General features: G+C 39.9%; 1 protein-coding gene across 3 annotated transcripts in view; it reads left to right on the forward strand.

Annotated features, from left to right (window-relative positions):
• Nucleotides 1-23,975, forward strand: part of Ahcyl1 (adenosylhomocysteinase like 1) — a 35,709-nt gene extending 11,734 nt beyond the window's left edge. The window contains exons 2-17 of one of the 3 annotated variants that reach the window (XM_027395457.2): nt 9,467-9,578; nt 12,007-12,150; nt 13,071-13,171; nt 13,609-13,711; nt 14,848-14,942; nt 15,771-15,877; nt 16,679-16,795; nt 17,041-17,104; nt 17,849-17,937; nt 18,356-18,426; nt 18,771-18,865; nt 18,943-19,041; nt 19,427-19,495; nt 19,875-19,953; nt 21,425-21,545; nt 21,962-23,975. In XM_027395457.2, the coding sequence (XP_027251258.1) occupies nt 9,467-9,578; nt 12,007-12,150; nt 13,071-13,171; nt 13,609-13,711; nt 14,848-14,942; nt 15,771-15,877; nt 16,679-16,795; nt 17,041-17,104; nt 17,849-17,937; nt 18,356-18,426; nt 18,771-18,865; nt 18,943-19,041; nt 19,427-19,495; nt 19,875-19,953; nt 21,425-21,545; nt 21,962-21,968 (1,473 nt within the window). In that variant the 3' untranslated portion in view covers nt 21,969-23,975. Of the gene's footprint in view, nt 1-9,466; nt 9,579-12,006; nt 12,151-13,070; nt 13,172-13,608; nt 13,712-14,847; nt 14,943-15,770; nt 15,878-16,678; nt 16,796-17,040; nt 17,105-17,848; nt 17,938-18,355; nt 18,427-18,770; nt 18,866-18,942; nt 19,042-19,426; nt 19,496-19,874; nt 19,954-21,424; nt 21,550-21,961 lie in introns of those variants that run through there. The other 2 variants (XM_027395456.1, XM_027395458.1) reach the window with 2 other exon arrangements.
• The last annotated feature ends 2,829 nt before the right edge of the window (nt 23,976-26,804 follow it).

Consider the following 26,804-nt stretch of genomic DNA (forward strand, 5'->3'; position numbering starts at 1 on the left):
CCTGGAACTTGCTCTGGAGACCAGGCTGTCCTCAAACTCACAGAGATCCGTCTGCCTCTGCTTCCCAAGTGCTAGTATTAAAGACGTGATCCACATCACCCACTGGATAATTTTTTTAATACATTTAAAATACACATCTGATACATATTTTAAAGTATGGTACCTCCTCCTGAAAATACTGAGTTTCTCAGGTAAATCCCCTTCCCATCCATGCACAAATCAGTATTTTTAACCATGCCAAATTGGAATCCTCCCTCTACAAAGACAGGTGGTTGTGCTATAAATAGGAAATTAACTTAGTAAGTTGTCAGCATTGGATTGTCCATACATTGTCCTTCTCTCTGGAACAAGAGTCAAAGGAAGTCAGAATCAGAGCAGAGCTTTTTGCCTCCATAGAGTTTAAACCTTGATGTTCTGCACACTAGCTTCTCAATAGCAGGGCATTAGTAACTTAGAGCATCATATAGTTTTTGTTCCTATCCTTTTATTTATTTCAAAATGTAGCTTCTGAAGAACTGTTTACCTTCCCCGGAGTTTACACTTGTTCTGGTATTATTCTCCACAAGCCTTCGTGCAACCACCGTCTTGAGTAGACTAGCCCCTGAAACAGTAGGAGGCTGCCAGGCGGTGGGGCACACACCTTTAATTCCAGCATTCAGGAGACAGAAGCAGGCAGATTTCTGTTCAAGGCCAGCCAGGTCTACAAAGCTGCACAGAGAAACCCTGTCTCAAAAAACCAAAAAAAAGAAAAAAGAAAATTATGGGGCTGGAGAGATGGCTCAGCAGTTATGTATCGGGAATTTTTTTAATGAAAATTATTTAGGTTATTGATTTCCTGGTAGTGTTACTTATTGAAGAAAATTAGCTCTTCTTAAAGTCTAATTTTGATTTTGTTTTACTGTGTGGTATTAGCAAGGGAACTTGATCTTTGTGTTCCTGTGCACTTCAGTAGTTAGAAAATGACTGCAGAAGGCAAAGGTTCAGGGAAACCCAAACGTGCATGTGCCAATTTTGAAGGTAGACTGGGTGGCAGATTGCACATTACTCATCCTGGAGTGTTATACGGTAACTCCTGTTTACACAACTCCAGAGAAGCTGCAACTGGCAGCCCTTGGCAGCTTTCTCAAGTCTTGGGAGCCATATAGTAGTTTCAAACTAAGATTTTTATGTAAACTTGAAGGATGGAAACTAAAAGTATGATTCCTAGGGGTTTCACTTTATCCTTTCAACTTGAAAACATGTAACCCAACTACAGAATGGATTTTGAAAGGTCCCATTGGCTCCTTTAGAAATAATTGCTGTTGCTACATAGGTACTATTTAACATGGGATCCCGGAAGTCAGATTTATTTTGTTGTTTTGATAGCTTTTCCCTCTCCTGAGCTTATGAGCTTATGGGAAGCAACTTTTTGATGGCAACTTTAAAAAAAAAAAAAGAGTGATGTGGGTCCTGACTTGTTTAGTCTAGGGTTCCGAACACCAGTTCTCATTGGCTTGACTGCCATATACTGGTAGCTGCTTCCAGTTCCACCACTCATATTCTCCTCTCCAGTTAGACATAGTCTAGCCTTCCCAATGCTGAACTGACTCACAGCGTGATTCATTTACTCACTGAACAAATGCATGAATTTAAAATGTAATTGGTTTCTAAACCTCACATAAACTGTACTTCCAGACTAAGGAAGGAAATTTTGTTTTTAGATATTACTTATCTTCTTGTTGTTAGGTTACAACATCATCCGATGGTTCCAGAGAACTAAATGACAATCCTTTTAGATCTGTCCACTATTTGTTTACTTCATGTTAAATTTTCTTCCCATAGACATTTGTGGAAGTATACAGATAGGCCTGTTTGTAAGCAATTGACAAGTTTTCCTCTTCTTTAAAAATAAATAAATAAAAGCATCTCCACATACCTTGCCAGTTTAACTTACAGATGTCATTAGAATGAAGAGCAACATAGAAAAAAATGTGAACATAGTAAGCTGGCTTGGCCTTTCCCAGGCTAGCCTGAAACTTGTGGTCCTCCTGCCTCAGCTGGAATCACAGGTGTGTGCTGACATAAGTTTCCTCTGACCTCATTTTTAGTACACGCTCTATGAATCTAAATAAAATTACTTCCAGGGTAGAAGGCAGAATATATTAGCTTGATATCGTTTGAAAAAGTAAGAGCAGGAAAATGAGAGTGTATTTGCTGGAAGAAAGCCAACATGAAAATATAGAAAAGCCACTGAAAATAGTGTGGATAGACATGAGACTCTGGATACACATGTAAAGCTTGAGTTATGTCAGTGTTATGCACCAATAAGATTAAATTGAAGAGGACAGAAACAAACCATTACAAATCTTTAGAAAAACAAATGAACCCAACTAAAACAGCAGATCCAAGCTAATGTATCAAATTGGTTACGCAGGCTCCCAGTAAACACTACTTGGACTGTAAATCCTTCATGAAATGTACTGTAAGGACAAAAAGAACTACAAGAAAATCTCTTTACCTTTGTGTTTGTGTGCACTGTGCACAGGTGTGGAAGTCACTGGACAGCCACAGGTGTCAGTCCTCAGTATTTGCTCACTGCTACTTGGCCTGTGAGCTTCACCTACCCTAACTCACATGGAGATGGAAGGAGAAAAAAATGAATCCCATAAATCCCTACTGTGCTCTATGGCACATGACTGCCCTGCCCCACATGCACATCATACACAGTAGCAATAGGTAAAATGGTTTTTTAATTTGTGGAATTACTATTAACATTCTTATGGGGTTTTGTTGTTGTTGTTTGTCTTTTTGTTTTGTTTTGTTTTGAGACAAACAGCTCTGGCTGTTCTGGAATTCACAATGTAGACCTGGCTGGAACCCAGAGATCCATCTGCCTCATCCAAGTTCTGGAATTAAAGATGCGCGCCACTACACCTAGCTTATTATCCTTAAGTTTTATAATGGCATTCGGATTTGGTAGGAGAGTGTCTTTACTCTTTATTTTTGAATGCATTCCAAAGAACTAACTGGGATTTTCATGTTTGTAACCTTTTTTGTTTTTACTTTAGTATGTGAAGGTGTGTGTGTGTGTGTGTGAGTGTTTGTGTGTATGAGTATGTGTATGAGAGAGAGAGAGAGTGTGTGTGTGTGTGTGTGTGTGTGTGTGTGTGTGTGTGTGTGTGCGCGCGCTCGCGCCACATGAAAAATTTAAAGATTCATTTCTAGGTAGAGAGTATTTAAATATTTATTTGTACTGTTCTTCTGACATTTTTTTCGTGTTAGAAAGATAACAAATTTGGGGAAATAAAAGCGCAGTGGTGCTGGGAGAGAGTGGGTAGAGTTTTTTAACATGTTAATTAAGTAATAGGCGTGTTCTAATGAACCAGGATCCTTCAATCACCTGTGCTAATTTTATTTTAAAATACAGAAGTGCCAGTAGTTCAGAGTGAGGAGAGGGTAGGCTAGCATGATCTGAGGGTAAGGCAATTGGACAGTAGCAGGCTAAGTAGACATGGAAACTTGGTCTGAATGTGTTTTACATTAGGTTGCAAATTGTGGGGTTTTTTGTTTTTGTTTTTAGAAGATTAAGAAGCCTGTCCCCGTGCTACTTAACATCTCCTTCAAAAAACACAAAATAAAAAACCATCAACTTGCTAAATTTACCTCTAGTTGGCAATTCCTTGATTGACTTCAGCTCTTACGGGAGATGATAAAGGCCAGTGAAAAGTTGTCTCTTGAAGAAAGGGGGTAGTGACTGATGATGAAACCAATTGTACTTTGGGAATTGTTCAAGTGTTGTCTTTTACGGTTTCAGTGACTTGGCTGTGTGAGCCTGATAGTACCTCCTCCTTCCTGAAACCAAATAGCCTTGACAGCATCACATTGAATCCCATGAAGGAATATTTTGTCTGACTGTGGAATTGTATTCTAGTAGTGTGTGTTATTGGTGACTGTTGAGACACAGAAGGGTTAAGTGGAAGAAGATATGTGTTGTGATTAGTCAGCCTTCCCACCCACTCCCTTCTAGAAACTCAGACCCCATCTGGGGAGACTGAGAACTTAAGAAACTTGAGACAGAAGGAAGACAACAAGCATCCAAAAGAAAACTGATTTCTGTACCTGGAAATGAAAGAAGAGGCTGAAGGTTTCAAGTTTGGCTCTGTAGCCCAAAGATGATCCTTTTAGATCCTTATTCTCTGGTGGATGTATTTGAGGTCGGGGTATTAGAAAGAAAAGACCCTTCTTTAGGAAACTATTTTTATCTAATTGAAGTAGAGGGGTATTTCTTGTTCCACAGTATTGGTGTTTCTTGTTATTTCTTTGGATACATCTAGAATGCAAATCAGAGTGATTTCTGCTAGGAGTCAAGAAAAGGGGCTGCATCTGTCTGGGTTGACTGTCATGACTCTGAGAAAGGAGTGCCTGGGAGTAGACTCTTAAAAGAAAGAATTAGCAGGAAGACACGAAGGAAGGGATTAGAAAAGATGGAGGTGTTTTAATGCACATCTTAGTAATAATTACCTTGTTGAATTTTCTAGTTGCTGATAGTCTTTTTGTCTCAGTGCTGTTACCTAAGAAATATGTTACCCATAATTTCTAAACAGCAAAATTCTGTGCACAATATGCCAGAGAAAGCAATGGGATAGAATATATATGTTTTGTAAATGTCTTGGAAAACCAAAAGAGGATACTGACCTCTCAAATAATCTCAATATTAAGAAAGACTAGTCCTTCCATGACATCTCAGGTTTGCTTTCTTTCTTTTTTTTTAAGATTTATTTTTTATGTATATAATGCTCTGCATATATGCCTGCAGTACAGAAAGGGCCACCAGATCTCATTATAGTTGGTTGTGAGCCACTGTGTGGTTGTTGGAAATTGAACTCAGGTTCTCTGGAAGAGTACCCAGTGCTCTTAACCACTGAGCTATCTTTCCAGCCCCTCAGGTATGCTTTCTTAATGATTTGTTTTCCTAGTACTTGCTGTTTACCTTTGAGTCTAGTTCTTCACCCTTAGGAGGAACCCTTTCTGAGGAAATTAAAAGCTGTTAGGCATGTGAAATAACAAAGCTAATAAGATGTCTAGCCTAACCTCTATATTTTGGAGGACCCACATTAAACACTATCTTGGTAAGGCATAGAAGAGAGTCATTATACCTACTAAGCTGTTTGAAAATTTGCTTTAAAAAAGCACCTCAAACTGGTCTGAAATTTAATTGGATTTTAAAGATACAACAAATAGACTTCAGTCTTTTTGTGTATTACAGTAGCCAGCATGGTTTATAGAGGAGTAGTGAAAGTTCATGACAGAGCCATCTGTTAGCATTACAGGGGGAGTCAGAGCCATATACAGACTTTAGAGAGCCTTATTGCTTACATATATCTCTCCTAAGGTGACTGTGTTGACTAAAAGAATAGAATGCACTATGTATGTTGTCCTGATCATTGTCACTTAACCATAGGGTCATAGTATGGTTCTGGTAGCTTTTAATTTCTTTTAATTCAACAGAAAGAAGGGAAATTTGAATAAGGTATGGAAAGGAGGAAGGGCAGCTGAGCAATAGCTTCTAAGTATGTAGGCCATACATTTTCAGAAGTAAAATCAATTTCTGATGGTAAAAAAATTAAGATCAATTAGACAAACAATTAGTTATTTTTCTCTTGAGATTTATAATTTTTTGGGGTTGCCTGTGTTCCCTTTGTCTTGGTAAGTTCTGTACCATTCTTGTAGCTTACTCTGTCACCACACCCACCTCTAAGTGGAATATGTAAAGTACCCAAATTACTGGGTCAAACTTTTCCTAAAGGAGCTTCCTCAGTGTTAGACAGAAGTCAGTCACCCATCATAAGTAGTGCTTTAAAATAGCTCACTATACTGGCCTGATATTTAATTGGGTTTTTAAGACACAGCAAGAAGACATCGGTATTTGGATGTGCTGTTTGGAAAATTTGTTGATCTAACCTAGCCTTTCTCAGTGCTGTTAGTATGAGAGTGGAACTGTATAGTACTTTGTCTAGTTTTCTTTCTTCCCTTACCTATACTTACTACCTTATGTTTGAATTAGTATTTCTTAAACTTTTAGATTTGGAGAAACAACAGTAAAATCATGATGATAAAAAGTAATACTACACTTTTGCAGTCGTCTTTGGATTTTCTTTTATCCAAATTAGCATATTTTTCCACTTAAATACACTGAGTCTAGCCCAAACAGAAAGCTGCCGTTAGATCTGGTTTTGCTAGAAACTATGAATCCAGAAATTGCTTTTGCCAGTGGTGTCCTTATTTACAGCATAAAGGTGAAGAGCATGCAAGGATTCTTTCCACCAAGGGGGAAAAACAGCTGCTAGCTGTAGAGTTAGACTCCTGGACGACACTGGCAGGGCCACAGCATTCTGTAGCAGCTGCTGTGAGATGAGTCTCTGCAGCTTGTAGTTCAGGGTAGCAGAAAGGACAGGGTTAACATGCATCTGCATGCTGCTGGTCCATCTTATACATGAGACATATACATATCCTCTATGCCATGGTGTAAGTTAACACTGCCTACTTCAAATGTGGACTGCACATAGTGGTAAGCTGCTTGCCACCGTCTAATATTTTTAGATAGGAAAGATCTTGCTAAGCTTTAGGCTGCTGATGAGCTTTATTAACACAAGGAGAGATTATGCCTATTAATTCAGTTCTTAGGTTGCTGAAGAAATATTTCTAGCTTGCTACAACTGCTTCTCTGTATTTTTTATCTAAAAATCTGCAAATGTTACTAATTGTTCCCTCCCCCACCTCACCACCGTGTAGGTGGCATCTGGAAACATGCCCAGACCTTTTGAAAAAAGATGAACAGGAGAGGGAATCTGACAGCCTGGAGAAGGGAGCACTTCCGAAAAGGCTGCCCATGCCAACAACAGGAAGACTGGGGGAGGAAGTGCTGCCTCTGGAAGCTGTCAGGAGCCACTGGTGGGCTCTTGATTGCACATTTTTCACTGCCAAAGTAACTGCATATTAGGTTGAAACTCATTACTTTGGTCAACTCTCCTTGACTTGCTTCTTGCTGACTGGAGAAGTCATGTGAACAAGTGATTAGAAATCCTATTTAGAAGGCAAATGCTGACCATCTCAGGGAGTTGAGGGTTTCATTTTGTGTTTGTTCTTTTTGAAAACCAGTTAATTGTGCATTTGATATTTAAGGTACTTAAAATTAAGGTTTTAACACATAAGTAAAAAGTGTCTGCATGAAGATACTTGTCAATCATATCCTGGCTCAGCTTGATTTGTGATTATCACTTATCTTTGAAGTTTGATTTGATATTATACAAGAAAGGAGTTTTAAAGATTCATTCATTCTGCAGATGTTTATTAAATGCCTTCCTGCTTGCATGAGGTCCTGGCTTGTTTCTGGATGTGTAGTTCTTTATACCTTAAGTAAATGTTTTTAAGCTTAATAAAACAGGCTATGGACTCTCACCCTTCCTTATGTCAGAGTTGCCTACAGAAAAAATTTCCCCAGTTAGATGTTGAACCAAGATGGGTTCTAAACAAATATACTCTCTGCCCTGCTGTTTGATTCTGTTCTCTGCATTCATTCTTGGTGGGAACCATGTTAGTTAGGAAGTTGGAAATACACACACACAAATAAAGAAAGGTGAAAACACAAACCAGTGTTCCTTTGTTTGCTACTTTGTGATGTTAGAATCTTACCAGTTCTGTTTTTCATTTGTTCATACTAACTGCCTGTGCCAAAGCCACAGGCCAGTGGTTGGTTCTTATACTGCAATCTGGTGCTGCCCCAGAAAAGGGTGGATATATCAGAAGAGGAAGATTGTGCAGCTGTAACTGATGTAGATTTTACTCTTTTAAATTTATTATTTTGTGTAGATTCGTGTTTTGCCTGTGTGTGTGCATGAGGTGAGTTCAGTGCCTTCAGAGACCAGAAAAGGGAGTCAGATTACCTACCTTAGGCGGTGGAGTTGTGAGCTGCCATATAGGTGCTGGGGATCTAACCGGGTCCTCTGGAAGAGCCTGCACTTTGAACTACCAAGTCATTGCTCCAGTTCCTAGCTTACTCTTTCTAGCTTTAAAGTGGTAATGATCAGGCTGCTTATATTATGTAGGAAAGATTTTCACCTATAATAGTATGCATTTCCTGACAGGCAATGGTGGTGCACGCCTTTATTCCCAGCATTCCAGAGGCAGAGACAGGTCACAGCATTAGAAAGGTTGAGAACCACTGGTTTAAGCCATATAATTCCATGCTTTCATACATTGTTTTGCTTATAAATAATACTGATTGCAAACTATTTTCAGTTTATTAAAGCCATTGGTCGTGTGTTCTGCAGTGTATGTAACACATACAAATACCCCTAACCAGGCTAATGTCTGATGCAGAATTGTGAGTTCTGAGCTAGCCTAGGTCTTTTAAAAGACTCTGTCTTTAAAAGAGAGGGGAAAAAAAAAAAAAAAAGGACCCTGAAATTATCTAGTTCTGATTTATTCTACTTACAAAGACCTTTAAAATTTGCTGTTATAGCCAGGCATCCGTGGCTCATGCCTTTAATCCCAGCACTCTGGAGGCAGAGGCAGGCAGATCTCTATGAGTTCGAGGCCAGCCCAGTCTACAGAGTGAGTTCCAAGACAACCTCCAAAGCAATACAGAAGAACCCTGTCTCAGAAAAAAACAAAACAAAACAAAACTTGCTGTTATGTTCTTCCTTTAAATTCATCCTAATGAGTTAGAATTTAATTAATAGAAGATTTAGTGTTTGTTTTTAAACTTTCATCAGTTCCCTCATATTTTTAATTACTGGATATAGAAAACAGTATTACATTGGTTTTATGGAACACAGGTACATAGCTGTGCTGTGATATTAACACTGTAATGTGTTTTGCCATTGCTAGGCATTCTACCCAAAAGCAAAGCCAAATTCAGAAGAAGAATATGCTACAAGAAATTATACTTAGGGCAAAAAACAGATAGGAGATTGCATCTGTTTTCTGATAGAACTGGGTGAAGGGGTAAAGAGGTTAGTGTGTTAAGGTTATGTAAAAGGGAAGGGAGAAACTCAATGAAATGAAGAAAATTCAGTAAATTGCATAGTTACTAAAATAAATTGGCTTTTCAGAATTACCCTCCTCCCCTTCCAACCCAAGTCTTACTGAAATGATTGGAAAGTGACGTAGCTGGTGTTTTAAAGGAGGTCAGAAAGCAGCCTCTTTCCCACCTCCTTTCTAATGAGAATTACTGGCACAGTAGGAACTACATAGTAATGTTGACTTTTAGGGAAGTTAGTGTATGGCCTTGGAAAATGAAATAATGTTGGGCCAACAAGATGCCACCAAACCTGACAACTGAAGTTCTATCCCCAGGACCCACATGGTGGAAGGAGAGAACTGACTCCCACAATTTGTCCTCTGACTCCATGTGTATGCACATGATAAATAAAACCCATGGAATTCTCATATACTAAGTTTTCAGCTTTTTATCTTTCTCTTTTAGCAAATCCAGTTTGCTGATGACATGCAAGAGTTCACCAAATTCCCTACTAAGACTGGCCGGAGATCTTTATCTCGCTCCATCTCACAGTCCTCCACAGACAGCTACAGTTCAGGTAGGTGTGAACTTCATGGCCTCTCTCTCTTCCTGTTCACTGCCTAGTGTTCTTCACTTATCTAGAATGTGAAAATCCATCATAGCAAGATTTGTAGCTAAAGATGATTTTGTTGAGACTTTTTACCCCACGCTGTTTCTGTGTGGTCTGTGACCATTGTCCAGTTGGTCAACATTAGCAAGTGAGAGAATCAGTGGTATTTTGGCTTTCAGAACTGGCATTTAAAAAGAAATGTACTTTTAAACATAAGTTCTTTGTATTAAATATACCCTTCCACCTCTGTTTTTCTTTTTGTCACTAAGACTGCTTGAATTATGACAATAAAACAAGGATTTTATCTCCTTTTATTTACAAGATTACCCTTTATTTTGACATGGCTTCCTGTTAAGTACTGTAATGTGGTTCCAGCTAATCCCCTCCCCTCCTGTCTTAGCCATCTGTAGAAAGTCTTTGTTATGGTTAAATTGTGGCTGTCCCAGCCACAGAGAAGGTATTAGAAAGTAACTGGAAAGGCTGTTGAGAGGCTGGGGAGAAGGCTCAGTCAGTAAAGGACTTACTGCAAGCACAAGAACCTGAGTTCAGTTTTCAGCATCCACCTAAAAAGCTGGGTGTGATGATACATTCTTGTAATCACAGTGCTGGGAAGACAAGCAGATTCCTAGAGTTCACTGGCTGGCCAGCTGCCTGTCCTAACCTAATCAGTGAGCTCCAGTTCCCAGTGTGGGACCCTATGCCAAAAAAAGAAAAAAGATGAATGGTACCCGCAATGAAATAAGTGAGGTTGACTTCTCTACACAAACATACACTCACAAAAGCTTTCGGACCATAGAAAATTAGTACTGGAGGAAACATTAGAGGCATCTGATGCCACTCCTTCATCATTCAACAAAAGAAATAGTTAAAAGATTAAGAGGCTTGCCCAGGATCCAGATTGCTATTAAAGTTAATGAAGGATTTGTATGAAAAGCCCCTCATTGTCTTTTACCAGTATTGTTTGCATTGTATTATTAACTTTAAGGGCTGGATGTGAGGTTTAAGAAATGTAAAAAAGCAAATTTTATCTCTTCCCTGTGCCACTGATAACCCAACCAATATAGACAGAACAGGCAAACAAGAACAAATGTAGGTATACAGGGTAAACTGAAATAAATGGTTGTATGAATTCTATGGGGGCTAAAACATGCAAGAAAAAAAATCCCAAATATAATGGCTATCATAAATGAAAAGGTGTCTTGAAGTGACAAACTAAATTTGTGATAAGCAGAGCAGTCATAGCTAAACAGACAAGGAAATTTTATGTGGGAAAAAAGTTGAGTTCTAGAAGGAAAAAAGAGATGGAAAGAGTGAAGTTTTCAAAGGTCTTGATGGTCATCTCATAGAAACCCATTAGAACATTTTTAAAAGCTTAGTAACAGAACTGAATTGTCAGAGTGGAGAAAATGGATGGTTTCAGTGCAGAATTCTACCAGAACTTCAAGAGAAAATGGCCTTTAGTAATGTTTGTGTTGCTTGGACTTCTGCCCCTTTGGAGGACATATCTGTGGAAGTCAGTAAGAGAGCCTTAGTCCAGTGGCCAGAATGCTGACCAGGAAAACATTCGGTTCAGAGAGGAAAGATGTGACTGGAAAAGTAATGAGTGATTGTAGATCCTATTATATATCTGTCTGAAGAGTGAACTTAGATTTTATGTGAAGTTTTTATCTCAAATTTATCTTCTTGATAGACTGTTTTTCAAAGTTGTCCGAAAGATCTGCTTGTTTTCAGTCCTTTTCTGGATTCCTTGAGCACAGCCTGGTATAAAATTCCTTAAGAATTGCTTTCATCTGTATCAGTTGTTCTCAGAAGCAGTACCTGGGAACTTGTTGGAAATGCCATCTCTTGAGTACCTCCCAGAACCTACCAAATGGAAACCTTGGCTAAAATTCTATGGGGGCTAAAACATGCAAGAAAAAAATACCAAATATAATGGCTATCATAAATGAAAAGGTATCTTGAAGTGACCTGTGCTTGAAGGAAACTAGCAATCTGTTCTTTTAACTAACAGGTCATTCTGATAGATGTGTAAGTGTGAGAACCAGTACTTTATAGAAATAGCATTCTTTATCCCTGTTACTTTCTGGGGGATCTGATTACATTCCAGATGGGCCAAGTAACTGTTATGTAGGATCACCACAGGCGGTATAGGATTAGGCTCTGTTTTTCTTTTATCACAGACACTAGTAGCACAGTGTCATTAGGATAGGTGAAAGAGCTTCAGTGCTAAGAGATGTAGTTTCATTCACACCAGCTGTTAGAGCCTGGAGGAGCAGAACCAATGACGTAAAAGGACCTGCAATTAAAAGTGTTCTCTTCATTTAAATGAGAGTCCCTGGGGGACTACACTCAGTGAAGTTTGAACCAATGAGGCTTTTCTCTTTGCTGGCTCTAGCTGCATCCTACACAGATAGCTCTGATGATGAGGTTTCCCCCCGAGAGAAGCAGCAAACCAACTCGAAGGGCAGCAGCAATTTCTGTGTGAAGAACATCAAGCAGGCAGAGTTTGGACGCCGGGAGATTGAGATTGCAGAGCAAGGTAAAGAAGGAGCAGGGTACCAGAAGCACCCTTTGCACCGCTTATCAGGACCTGGGCAATTTAAGTGTCCTGGAAAAGACAGTTTCTCATTCTTTGGATAAACACTTCTCCCTATGTGGAAACTGAGCTTTAGGATACTTGTGTTTGTTTTCCCTTTTTCTTTTCCCAGTGTATGGTAATTACAGAGTGGTTTCTGTTTTCCTCATCATGACACCCTATTCACAGGTCTACAGGGAGTAGTCAGCAAGTGTTGGATCACAACATAGTGGTTATTTATATGGGATATTTTTTGTAGCTGCCAATACCAGAGAGCCAGATTTCCCAGAAGTAGCTGATGTGGCAGGGTTCTAAGCTAAGCCTTGGGTCTCCTTAAGTCCCAGGCATCCTCTACTGGAACAAAATAAAGGGGAGTGACAACCAACTGAATCTTAGTTTCTCTAGTCTACTACACTACTCCCAAGGGTCTCTGTTCCTGTTTCTTTATATTGAAGGTGTGTTCCATATGGCAAGCTTGACTGGCTAGGGTAAGACAGCAGATAAAAATAGCTGCAAGTGTCTTCCAGTGAAGTCAGTCATTCCTCCTGGTTTGATGAGGACATACGGAAGTCTGTCCATAACTGCTTCCCTCTCCTCTTTATGATTAGGGAGATTCACTGTATCTACTTTGACCAGTTTTGAAAGTTTGGTTCATTCTCCGATCAGACCTTTGTGTATATATAGCAGAAACAAGACCTGCCAATTGCTTACATTATAACTCTCCAGTTACGCCATTGGAGAAGCCTCTAGTCATCAGGAAAGTACATTTGGCATGTTCTACCACATCTCACCATGTCTCAGCAGACCCAACCCTGACTGTGGCTGGGCAGGATCGAATGGTGTTGATAGTGTGGACCTGGCTCAGATCCTTTGTTCTTCCACAGACATGTCTGCTCTGATTTCACTCAGGAAACGTGCTCAGGGAGAGAAGCCTTTGGCTGGTGCTAAAATAGTGGGCTGTACCCACATCACGGCCCAGACAGCGGTGAGTTTGTCGGAAGAAAACAGAGGGACTTCTAATAAAAAAAAAAGGGAAGAAAACATTTTTTTTATTAAAAATAAACATGCCTTTCCTTCCTACCTAGCCAGTCCAATTGCTGTTAGATAGAATAGAACCCCCTGTTCAAACAATGGTGTAGCATGTTTTGCTTTTGTTCATATACTAAACCCATTTTTAGCACATCTGCCTGAGGAGGATGTAAAATGATTATTATAAAAATGTTTTAAGACTTTTAGGAGCATGTCTTTCATATATAGTTAGGTAACTTTGTGCCACACAGCTGAATTATACCTTTGTATAACTCTCCAGTGTAGGGCCAATTGCTGTGAAGTTATAGATACTATGTTCTTGCTGAGGTTTTTGTCCCCTGCACCTGGGTAGCCCCACTCTTCCTCACCCTGTCTTTCTGTATATCCATATAGGTATTGATTGAGACACTTTGTGCCCTGGGGGCCCAGTGCCGCTGGTCTGCTTGCAACATCTATTCAACTCAGAATGAAGTAGCTGCAGCACTGGCTGAAGCTGGTAAGTTCTACTTTTTTCCTACCAGCTTTGCCTCAGGTAATTAAATATATGCCAGAATTGTCATTATGCCATTTATGTCTGGGAACTATAAATTTGGGCAGTCTTAAAACAGCACAGCTGGATATGAAGCTCAGTGATGGACTATTTCCCTGGCATCCAGCACAGAAGTGAATTCCATCCCAGCACCACCAGAGGGGTGAGGAGAACAGGAAGAAATTTATGCTAAAATCAAGGTATCACACACACATACACACACACACACACACACACACACACACACACACACACACACACACACACACACACACACACACACACACACGGAAATGCCCAATTCTAATGTTAAATTGATGAGAGAAAAAATACTGAACTGTGAGTTCAGTGGTGTCTTTTTCTCCCCAAAAGTTTTATCAGTTTTGAGAGAACACTGTAAACAATGTCTTTTATATTGATAGTTAATTGTTTATTTGGTATTCAGTAGTACAGTAAAATGTATGTGCTGATAAGTTTAATTAATTAAAAATAAAATAAATTTTTGTTGTTAAAATATTCAGAAGAACATCGCTATGAAGTTTGAGAACCTTCCACCTTCCTAGGATCTTTAGAAATTCACACTATATATAGAATTTTGTCTAATTCTTTTCTGATAAGTGTTTATAGAAGATTTAGGAAATTCAGAGTAACCAAAGATTTGACAAGCTGTTTCCCTGTGCATTATATTGGTGAACCAAATCTTAGTATGTATGCATTTTTATAACCTAAACATTGCATTTTCAGAAGTAAGTTTACTTCCTCATTGTCCTAGAATTGAACATTTAAATTATTTTGAGATGTCTGCTGATGTCCAGTGCTGTAGAAGGAGCTTTGTTATACATATTTCATTTTACCTCCTTAAGATGCAGTATAAAGTGTAAAATTGGCCTTTCTGGCTTCAAGATACTTCTCAAACAAAAATCTCTTAATTTCTCAATTTCTGAAATAAAAGTACTAATTTGGCTTTTACTTTTTACTCTTTAAGTTTCCCTCTTCAGACTTGTTTGTTTTGCCTTCCGTTCATCACATGGATCTCAGAAAATGGTGCTCATGTTAAGGGACACCTCAAAGGAAAATTAGTTGATTTATTTCTGTCTCCATAGGAGTTGCAGTGTTCGCTTGGAAGGGCGAGTCAGAAGATGATTTCTGGTGGTGCATTGACCGCTGTGTCAACATGGATGGGTGGCAAGCTAACATGGTAATAATTCATGCCATTCAATACTTTTGACTATGGATTTATTTCCTTTTCTCCCTTAAAGCATGGTTCCCTAAGTATATTTTTGTATGTTTGGTCTTATTTATTGACTCTATTGCTAAAGTGTTTATAACACAATACCTACTTGGTATGGGTCTGAGATGCACAAGGCCCTGGATTCAATCTCCAACACCAAAAAATGTAAAAAATAAATAAATGAAAAAGAAAGAAAGAAAGGAAGAAAGGAAAAAGCGCTCTGAATACTCAATGGAAAGGTGGGGGAAGGGTTAGCTTAAGTGGACACATGTCTCAAATCACATCAAAGTAAACAGAAGGAAGGGATGAGGCCCCTCTTTGGAGTAGGAGTCTTATTTCTTTCCTTCCTACTCCAGCTCTCCTTTTGCATTCAAAGGAGCTATATATTTCAACCAGGCTAAAAATGAGTCCATGATTTGTAAAATTTGTTTACTGTAGCTGGGCATGGTTGTGCATGCCTGTAATCCCAGCATTTGAGAGGCTGAAGCAGGAGTACTTGCTCAGGAGTTTTAGACCAGCCTGAGCAACATAACAAGAGCTAATCTTTAAAAAAAAAAAAAAAAAAAAAAAAAAAAAGCTTTCTACTGTAGCCTAGAACACATTTAGGAATTCTTTTAACCACTTTACACCAACAGATTTAACTATATTTCCACTGTCTAAGCCTACTCTGTGGAGCTTTAAGAAGTGCTCTTCCAAAGCATACAGGGCTTTCTCATTAGTGTAGAAAGTGGACTCAAAGTTCCCCCTAGCTCTAGCAGCCTGAATGCCCATAGAAGTCTTCTGGCTGTTCTGTAGATCCTGGATGATGGGGGAGACTTAACCCACTGGGTTTATAAGAAGTATCCAAACGTGTTTAAGAAGATCCGAGGCATTGTGGAAGAGAGCGTGACTGGTGTTCACAGGTAACAGATTCTGGAGTAGCTGCCCCTTGTGTCCTTGCCTCATCAGATTCTTCTGGTCTCTCCTAGGCTTTAGGGCTGTGTTTCAGGCTTAAAAGAACTAAGTGGGAGTGTCTTCCTTAGATAAAACTGAGTTTTTACTTTGCAAATCAAAGTGACCTTAGAAGAAATGTTTTCCAGATTCTAATTCACATGTTTTTATCTCCCATTTATTTCACTGAGTAATTAATTATCAACTATTTGGGGGAAGGGTGTAGGTAGGACTGAGTCTTGGAAAAATTGTACTCAATTGTATTATAATCTTATATTTTAAATACGAAGGAGAAAGCCTATTGCAAAACTACATATGATGTAACAAAAAGTAAAACTGAAGACATACTCTTGGCTTGGTGGAAATAACTAAATGATATCTAGGAGTATTGCTCTACTGGGGGCACATTGCACGTGATTGCTCTCACAGACACAGTAAACCACATCAAAATCATTGTAATCTTTATTTACCAGAAGTAGACATGAGTGTTTAAAGTTAGAAAAATGCTGGCCTAAGGATATAATGTTCCCTTTGTGGAAAAGCAGTAAATTACTTCAACTGAAAAATGTTTACTTTCCTTCCAGAATTAAAGGATAAAGATAGAAGAAAATGAGTTGAGGAGACAAGAAAATAATCATGTTTCCAAATAAATAAGACTTGGGCAATAAATAACATTAAGGAGGGTAGTATAGAACTTGAAGCAGATTTTGCTGTGTACTGTTTTATCACCTAACTTGGTGTGTGTTTGTTTTTGTGGCTTCTTCTCCCTCTAGGCTGTATCAGCTCTCCAAAGCTGGGAAGCTCTGTGTTCCAGCCATGAATGTCAATGATTCTGTTACCAAACAGAAGTTTGATAACTTGTACTGCTGCCGAGAGTCCATTTTGGATGGGTATGTTGAAATGTGTGTATTCAGACTTGCAGGGGACCAGTGGGATTTGTTTGAAGTATTAATCTGATACCTGCAGCTTGCCTCTGTGGTCTCCCTCCTTTACATGTTACTAAAGTGGCCCATTTCACACTGACCTCAGCCAGCTTCCAATTGAATTTCTTTGGGCATTGCCCTATGCTTTAATTTGGTACAAAGGGACTGAGTTGCTAATAATGTTTGAGTTGAGCCCTTGTCTGTTTCCACAGCCTGAAGAGGACCACAGATGTGATGTTTGGTGGGAAACAAGTGGTGGTGTGTGGTTATGGTGAGGTAAAGAGCTGGGCCCCATGTCTCTTGTTTTTTTCTTATTAAAGGGGCTTAATAGAAACATTGGGTAAAGGAGACAATCTTGAAACATTAACTAATCAAAGTATGTTTTTCAATACTGTGCTTAAAAATGGTGGCAAAAGTCCTTTTTGTATTCATGAATTAAAGGTATAGGATGTATTGAATTTTCATATTTCACCAGATTGTCTTATTGATTGATGTCAGCATTATTGCCCTCCCCAGTTATAAACTTTTATGAAATATAACTCAAGTGAATAGGTAGCATTTCTCCCCATTTTATGACTTGCATACGAATGGAGACACTGACATGACATTGTAGTTGAATGTCTCTAAGCTGGAGTAAGTTCTAGGGAGTTTATTGTCTTCAGCAATGATCCACTGAAGTTCTTGGGCTTCTGGCTATTGAGTGGACACATTGCAAGCAAGTTTACCAGATTTTTATGGAGTAAGAACTCAGAATTGTTTGTTCTTGTTTGATCTTGTTTCCATAATGGTAACCCTTACCCAAAGCCTCCCTCTCCCCAACTCTTGTTACAGCATGTCTACTAAATTATACTAATTAGGGTTTACAACCTGGTTTGGGTTTCTCTCTACTCCAGCTGAGGCTGGAATGTTCACTTAAATGATAAGTAATTTAAAGAAGGCTAATTCCTACCTCCTCAAAAGCTTGTCTGCCCCCAATGACCATGTTAGACCTGGCAACTTGGCCTTTCCTGTGCTCTGCAGGTAGGAAAGGGCTGCTGTGCTGCTCTCAAGGCCCTTGGAGCAATTGTCTACATCACAGAGATTGACCCCATCTGTGCTCTGCAGGCCTGGTAAGGATAGAGTAATGATAGTCTATTAGATTTGAATTAGGTGCTTCATATTTCGGATGGTTGAATCACTCATTTGTTTTTTTGTAGACATCCCCCAGGAAGAGAAAAGTAATGTGGCTTTGTTCCCTTCATACTAATTCTAGGGCCTTTATGCTTTTTTAGGCCTCTTGACATTTTTTCTTCCTGTGTAGAATCTTGGGGTCTGCAGAAGCCAATGTGTAGTTTAGTATAGCTTATTAGTTAACATTTCTGGAAGATAGCATTAGCTTTTACTTCAAAAGGGGATTTTGTTGTCTAATTCTGTGACCATTTCAGAAAATTTTATCAGTGTCACGCACACACACACACACACACACACACACACACACACACACACAGTCACACGGTTTGCTTATAGTACTGCTTTCTTTCCTTCCAGCATGGATGGATTCAGGGTGGTGAAGCTAAATGAAGTCATCCGGCAGGTGGATGTTGTGATAACTTGCACAGGTGAGTATCAGTGTTTTGGTACATGTAGAGCAAAATTAATTCTCAGGCTGAATCTCAAAAGGGACATAGAAGGTAAGACCTGTGCTCAGTATGAAGTCTCAGACTTAGAGTAAGTTCTCAGAACTTTTAACATTTTCCAAAGGAAAGAGCTTTTCCCTTGGTGGTTTTTCATATTGCTTGGTCTTAAACCCAAATAATTGAGCTCAAGCTTTTGCTGTACACATCTTTCTCACAATGTCTGCAAACTCTTTAATGGTAACAAATATCTCCCAGATTCTAGCTGGAAGTAGCTGGTGCTGTTGTGCCCAGCATCTTTTTCTTCAGCCACTTTTCTTTACTTTTAGGAAATAAGAATGTAGTGACACGGGAGCACTTGGACCGAATGAAAAATAGTTGCATCGTATGCAATATGGGCCACTCCAACACAGAAATCGATGTGGTGAGGTCTCTCTCTATAGAGCTACGCTTTTCTCTGCATTTCATTAGAGCTACCACAAACTGTGTTCTTCTTTCCAGACCAGCCTCCGCACTCCAGAGTTAACATGGGAGCGAGTACGTTCTCAGGTGGACCATGTCATTTGGCCTGATGGCAAACGGGTCGTCCTTCTCGCAGAGGTAACACACATCAAAGACTGTGGCAGGGTACTAGGTCCACAGAGTAAGGAAGGGTAGTAGGGAATATGAGGGCCTGTGTTCCCCTGAATTTTTGTCTTTGGATAAAGGTGTGTTTCCCCAATTGTCTGTCTCCTTAAAAAGAAGCATTCCAGAAAAACCTCCTTTTTGCTAAGTACATCACTGTTTCCTGCCCTTGGCTGACTTCATTCAACCTTCACACAGATTTGTAAAGTGTGTAAAGCCTGAAGTCCTGATAAGAAACTAATTCTTCCTCTCCAAGTGGAGTACAGAGAGGTGTAGAGCCTCTCCTGTGTCTGCTTGACTTGGGTACCATGTGAACCTGAAAGAAGGCAGCTGTTCATCCCATCTCTCTCTCCCTTCCCAGGGTCGTTTACTCAATTTGAGCTGCTCCACAGTCCCTACCTTTGTTCTTTCCATCACAGCTACAACACAGGTATGTGGCAGAATGCCTGCTTTTCCTACACTGCAGTGTGTGAAGCTGAGTGTACTGTGCATTCTTACTGACCTGTTACCTTTTTCCATGTCCTGAGTAGTTCAAGCTCACACTTTCTCCTGTGAAGAGGCATTAGTGATTGTGTCTCTGAAATGACCACTCAGCTGAAGTTACAGTGTTCCAACTTGGTTATATTTAGTCTGTACTTTTGTTAGAAACTAAACAAAAACATGACTTCCTCTTATATTAGCTAGCCTTTATCTGAGGGCAGAGTCCTGGGTGCTCTCAAGACGATTAATTACTGTCATGCTTATCCTAAAGCACTGTTAAACCTGTGTCTAAGAAATGCTTTGTTCTCTGGCCCTCTTCCCCACCTTAGGCTTTGGCACTGATAGAACTCTATAATGCACCTGAGGGACGCTACAAACAGGATGTGTACTTACTTCCTAAGAAAATGGGTAAGCGAAAAACTGAAACCGTCACTGATCCTAGTTGTCTGCATGGTCTTGTAAAATGACTTTCCTAAAAAGCATTATATATGGAGTCAGGGTTCTGATTGCTCTTCTAGTGCTTGCTTGGCCTCAGAAGACCTTCTGTTAGCACCATGAGTCTCCATTTTTGTGAGTAATAACATGAGAATAATACTGTGTACTTTACAGAATTGTAGTAAGAACCTGAGCTAAATAAAGAAGATTCTCTTATCTCAGGTACCTCTGCAAAGTTCAGTAGACTTCCCAGTGTAACTAAGTACAGCTTAGACCAAAGTGAGAGAAACAAAACAAGTTGTATTATTTCTTTCTCAACCTTCTGTACCTCTATAGGTTCACTTACACTTTGCTCATGTGGCATAAACCATCTCTAGTCCTTTGCCTTTCTGCATAGTGGTACCCAACCCATACTCCTAGCCAGTCCAAATGGCTGGCTTTAAGCTAAAACACAACTTTGAAGCTGGTGAGATGCTAGGTGTTAAGAGCACTTGCTGCTTTTGCAGAGGACCCAGGTTCAGGTCCCAGCACCCACGTGGCAGCTCACAACCATCTGTAACTCCAGTTCCAAGGGACCCAGTTCCCTCTTCTGAGCTCAACAGGCACACATGTCATCCAGACATGCAGGAAAAGATGCATAAATTTAAAACAATTTTTTTTTAATTCTTACTCTGTTTTCATCAAATGGCTTACCTCTAATTGCTTTTGAATTTTTTGTTGTTTGTTTGTTTAATTTTTTATGTGTATGGGTGTTTTGCCTACATGTATATCTAACCACAGACATGCCTGTTGCTTGTCCAAACCCGAAGAGGGTATCAGAGTGCCTGGAACTGGAGTTATAAATGGTTTGAGCTGCCACATGGATGCTTGGAATCAAACCTGGGTCTCGAAAGTTCAGCCAGTGCCTTAACTGCTGAGCCAGGTCTCTAGCCTCTAGATTTTATTTAAAAAAAAAATTATATTCATAAAAGTTAGAGAAGTTCATCTATGGAACAATTCTAAACATGTGCCTTAGAAATCCATAAGCCTAAAATTTGTGACTTTAGGAATCCTATCTTAAATAAATGTCAGTGATAGTAGGCTCTCTTGAGCCTACTGCAATCATCTTTGTGATTCATGCCACAGAAAGCTGAGTGTAGTATATGACATGGTAACCACTTAGGTGAAACCAAAATTTGACAGAAAAAGATGGGGAAATATAAAACACCCCGTTTGCTAGATGACCCTTTATGTGCCCTTTTTAGGTACTAAAGTAATTTCCCAGAAATGCAGCTTTGAAAGTCTTCTTAATTAAGCAAATATTTCAAGTTGTGAATTTTTCAGGGTTATCCCATTCCTGTTGTCTTCCTAAATAGTTTTAACAAATGAAAGTAGAGAGGGAGGCTGTACCCTAGGGGGCATATCTGACAAGTCTCCTGCTCCCCTGCTACTTTTCTCTTCCTAGATGAATATGTGGCCAGCTTGCACCTGCCATCATTTGATGCCCACCTGACAGAGCTGACAGATGACCAAGCAAAGTATCTGGGACTCAACAAAAATGGGCCATTCAAACCTAATTATTACAGGTAACTTGGAAGTCGGCGCTGAAAAGCTCTTTTCCCCAATCAGCCAGCATAGCCAGCTTTCTTCAGTGAAGATGAGTCATGCCTGATATTAAAGAGTATAAGGCCACCACTACAAATTAGCAGGGTAATGGCCAGAGTGTTTTAGAGCGTTTGCCTAGCATCATGAGGCACTCCCTAGGTTCAGTCCCCAACCCTGCAGAAAACCAAATTAACAAGGGAGAGAAATTGTATATCTACCAATAAATGTAGAGAACTAAGAGTATTCTAAAGTTTTAGAAGGGGAGCCTCACCCCAGCAGGAACTCATGTAGGAATACCCCCAGTCTGGGCTGAGAGGAAGCTTAAAGAAGATGCTGTAGCTGATCCCTTGATTCTCATGTAGAAAGGATGTTAACTGGTCCATCTCTCTCTTTTCAGATACTAATGGACGCATTACAGTGACCAGTCCACATGAACCACCCAACTCTAATAGAGTATTTTTTAAGATAACTTTTATTTTCCTCTTATTACTTTCTTTTTGATTTTTTTTCTATAATTTCATTTTGTTTTCTCATCTCATCATTCAAGTTTTGCAGACCACACAGGAACTTGCTCCATGGCTCTTTAGGTGAAGCTGAGGTCAAAGGTTTCTCACCCTAGTCACTAAAGAAGGGTTTAACTCTGCAGCCCAGAAAGTTAATTCTTTAACCATTTCTGGGGACTTTGGTTATATTTAATTACCTTATTAACAACAACAACAACAACAACAACAAAAATGCTAAGGTATCGTCTATGTGGAACAATCTGCAGTGTCTAAATTGCCTTAAAAGAGCCAGTTTCTTAGCGGCTGGAACTAGTGCTCTTTCACTTCTTCAGAAGAGCCAGGGTGGTACTTCCCAGCCAGGTAGGTTAGACGTAGGTGGTGCATGTCAACTTCCCCTAGAACCTCTAAGCCCTGTTTCCTGTTTAAGGTGGCATGTCTGGCGCAGAGATGTGTTGTTAAACTCAGTAGGTTTACTTGGATTTGTAGTTCAGTCCTTCCACCAGTCTCTCGTTGTTCTAGTTTTTAACTAAACTGCATTCTATCAAGTTGAATTTCGTCCCTTAGCATTTATTTCTGTTGTATCTTAATTAAGGAAAATTTTTAGTGTTAACACTGAGGAACAGCTCAGATGGTTACCAGTATCTCTTTTGAACCTTTAAAGCAAAGTGTGAAGAGTTGAGGCTAGAAAAATACTTAGTCTCCAACTCTGATGAGCCCCTCGTGTTTCCAGCCCATAGTTTATTATAGCATCAGCGAACTGGAGCCATAAGCAAAATTTCTTAGCTGTGCCTCATGCAGCTTATGCTGACGGCCAATTTCTTGAGCCATTACTCAGTATAAAACACTGAGCCCTGTCTTTAGGGCTTATCCTTTAAGAGCAAACTTGTGGGCAGCTGTGCTTCTGCAACCTAAACTATTTGAAGGGAAGTCTGTATAGATGGGAAGAAATAAATTGGGCCAACGTGAAACAACGATAACTATATAATCTGTCCAGAACTGTAGGCCTTGTCTGGTGTTAGTTTTATAGACATGGTGCCACTTTTGATTGACACTTGCCACAAAAAATAAATAAAAAAATTATAAACTGAGATCTTAAGGAAGAGTTGGTAGAAAAAGTACATCCTGATTCACGCTCCAAGATAATTCCAAGAGGCCCTCTAACGATGAGAGATTTACTCCCAGGCCACTCAGCCCGCTTGCCAGCTCTGCATGGTTGAATGAGCTTCATGCTCACAAGCTTTAAGTATATAATTATCCAGGATTTTAAGTCCTCAACGTGTTCTAGCTTGTGATCCTTCAAAGACAGACGGGTTATGCGTTAATTCTAGGTACTAGAAATGTTCACTTCTCTCTTTCCACTGATCAGAGAAACAGGCATCAAAAACAGAAATACAAGAAAGGAAAGCTTTTACCCTGTACCTTCCTAGCAGGGAACAATTATCTTGCCAAAACTTCTTTACCTTTCCTCACCCATTTCTCCCTACCCAGTCCCTTCCTGCTCCTTGCCAATGTGATCATGCTTTCTTCTCTATATATGCTAACATTTGAAGATCCCTTTCCTAGGGCACTTAACCAGCCAGTCAGAACACCACATTCAGTAGGGACTTATCTTGGCCAACAACAGTGTATCCATCTGGTGAGCTCTGCTGGAGGGAAGGGCCCAGTTCTTGCTGCCCTTTAATCTGCCCTCTGGTCCTGTGTCTATTACTGTGTCCATAGGAATAATAGGTAAGGGCTCGTCTCTGTCAAGCCATGTAACAAAGGACACTGGAAAATGTCTGGCATCAGAGGGAACATGCGGAGACCAACTTGGGAGGAAAATATTCATTTTGTATTGAATGATTTTTAATGAATGCAATATTAATCCTTGCAGATGAGCAATAATCATTAAAGTCAATTACAATGTAAGATTTTCTGGTAGTCTTGTGCCTCTTTTGGTTAAATAGCAAAAGTTCATTAGATCCTGTTTCCTAGGATGAAACAAGCCATTTGAAGACAAGGTCTGTCTTACATAAGCTGGCCTCGAACTTCTTGGCTCAGGGCATCCTGATTCAAGTCTTTCAAGTAGCTGGGACAATAGGCTTAACACTGCACCCTGCTGTCATTAATGTCTAAAGTTGCTATGGTCTGGATGTTGAATATCCTCCCAAAAGCCCGTGTGCTAAGACTAATGTCACTTTTGAGAGGTGCACTGGAACCTTTGGGAGGTAGGACATAATGGAAGGTTCCCGGGTCACTGGAAGGACCCAGGTGTGCCATTGGATGGAATGGGTATGACATCACCCATTCTTTTTGCTTCCTGGCTAGTGAGATGAACAGTTTTATTTACACTGTTAGACCCAAAGCCTTACCATAGTAGACCCAAAGCAATGTGGCCAGTCAGTCATGGACTGAAACCTGCCGTCAGAATTTGTAAGCCAAAATTATGTTTTGTTTTTAGTTATTTTTATTTTATGTGCATTGGTGTTTTGCCTGTATGTATGCCTGTGTGAGGGTGTCAGGTGCCCAGGAACTGGATTCACAGACAGTTGTGAGCTGCCATGTGGGTGCTTGGGAATTGAACCTGGGTCCTCTGGAAGAAGAGTCATTGCTCTTAAATGCTAAGCATTCTCCAGCTTCCCAAAATATTTTTTTTATCTTTTGTTTGTTTAGTTGTTTTTGTTTTGTTTTGTTTTTTTGAGACAGGATTTCTCTGTGTAGCTTTGGAGGCTGTCCTGGAACTTGCTCTTGTAGACCAGGCTGGTCTCGAACTTAAAGGTCTACCTGCCTCTGCCTCCCAAATCCTGGGATTAAAGGTGTGTGCCACCACCACCCAGCTTTTTTTATCTTTAAATTGGTTATCTCAGGTATTCACAATAGTGATGAAAAGCTGACTAATACATACAGATATCTGTCTTAGTTCCTGCTGCTGTAAAAAAACATGTGATGACTCAGTTGGTAAAGTTCTTGCTTGCCAGTATGAGGGCCTGTGGGTGTGCTGGCATGCTCAGAATCCAGCACAGGAGACAGACAGAGGAGGATACCTGAGGCTCACTAGCCAGGCGGTCTAGCCTAATCGTTGAGCTTCAAGCCAGTGAGCAGCCTGTCTTGAAGGAGGAGGATTCTATACCTAAGGATGACACCCAGGATTATTCTCTGACCAACAAATGTACACATATGCATATAGACCTTCACATATACATGCAAAAAAACAATTCATGAAACTTGGTGTTCTGTAAAGGACAAATTTACTCTTGATATTTCGGGCAAGTAATCAGCAGACTGGTGTCAGAAACAGGCTGTTCTCTGCTTCCAGGATGGTGCCGCTTGCATCCTCACCATGAAAATCTAAACAGGACCTAACAGTTTCTCTCCAGTTCATTCATATGGTCTCTGACCCAAATGATGTAATCACTTTGTGAAAGCCCCGCCCCTAATATCACATTAGTGAATCAGTTTCAACTGAATTTGAGGGCATATATTCAGGCCAAAGAATTCTGCCGCAGCCTTGTGTGTGGGGGGGGTTCTTATGTAGAAAATAATCTAGTAGCTCCATAATTCTTACTCCAGCACCTGTTCAAAAGTCTAAATCCAGAGGCTCCTCTACGTCAGATATAGATAATAAGATATAGTTCACCGAGACCAGTGGCTGTCCCTTTATGAGCCTGAAAAACTAAGCAAATTGTGTTTTGCTATAGGCATTGGAAGGATATTCTTTCTTCAAATGAGATATAAAAATAGTAACAGATCCTAACTGAAACCTATCTCCTGAACCTCCCTAGTTTAAACATCATTCATCTTGTGTTGCTAAGAAGCAAGTGATTGATTGCCCTCGGCATGCCTACCCCCAAACTGGAAAACAACGGGCTGTGTCATATTTTTGTAGCAGCCTTCCACTTCTAGTTGAAAAGGCTTCTAAGCTGACTTTGGGACAGCCTCTGCAGGTTCAGACCCCTCACCAAATATAAGGGATTTTAGAGGTTGAAGGCCAGTGACTAACTGGAGATACCTAGCCAGATGTCAGGCTCTCGTGGGGCCTGACTCCTAGAAGTTATTCTTTGAATCTGTCTGATATTAACTCTGTCTACTCTCATGCCTGCCCAGGACAACAGATTAGCTCACTTGTATAGAAACAAAACATGACTTAAGAGATGAACTGTTAGAGAAAGAATGGGGTTTGTTTGTTTTGTTGGTTTGGTTTGACTTTGTGGCATTTTGAGACAGGGTTTCTCTATGTAGCCCTAGCTGCCTGGAACTTGCTCTGTAGTCCAAATTGGCCTCAAACTCACAGAGATCCACTTGCTTCTACCTCCTGAGTGCTGGGATTATAAAGTGAGGGACATGTGGAAAATCAGCTCACAGCAGCCTTTAATTTTAGCTCTCGGAGGTCTGATGTTCTCTTCTTGCTTTTACAGGCACCTGTACACACATACATAAAAACATGCAAATAGACAAATGAAAATGCATTTCTTAAAATTTAAAAACAAAAACCACATGATTACTCTTTCTTGGGAAGGGATTCCAGAAGTGCCCTACTTGGCAAGGGACTTTATTGTTCAAATGACAAAAACCTAATTAATTTACCAGCACAATAGTATTGTGGGAGGACTTGACTCCAGTCCAGTCCATATGGGTACTTCCCTGGGTCAGGATTGGCAGATGGACTTGACCCATGTAACACCAACAGAAAGCTTTACCTCCTAGTCATACTGATACCTTATAGTATAGATCAAAGCTTTCCCTACAAGAACTGAAAAG

The sequence above is a fragment of the Cricetulus griseus genome (genome assembly GCF_003668045.3).
Source record: "Cricetulus griseus strain 17A/GY chromosome 1 unlocalized genomic scaffold, alternate assembly CriGri-PICRH-1.0 chr1_0, whole genome shotgun sequence".
Taxonomy (NCBI): Eukaryota; Metazoa; Chordata; class Mammalia; order Rodentia; family Cricetidae; genus Cricetulus; species Cricetulus griseus.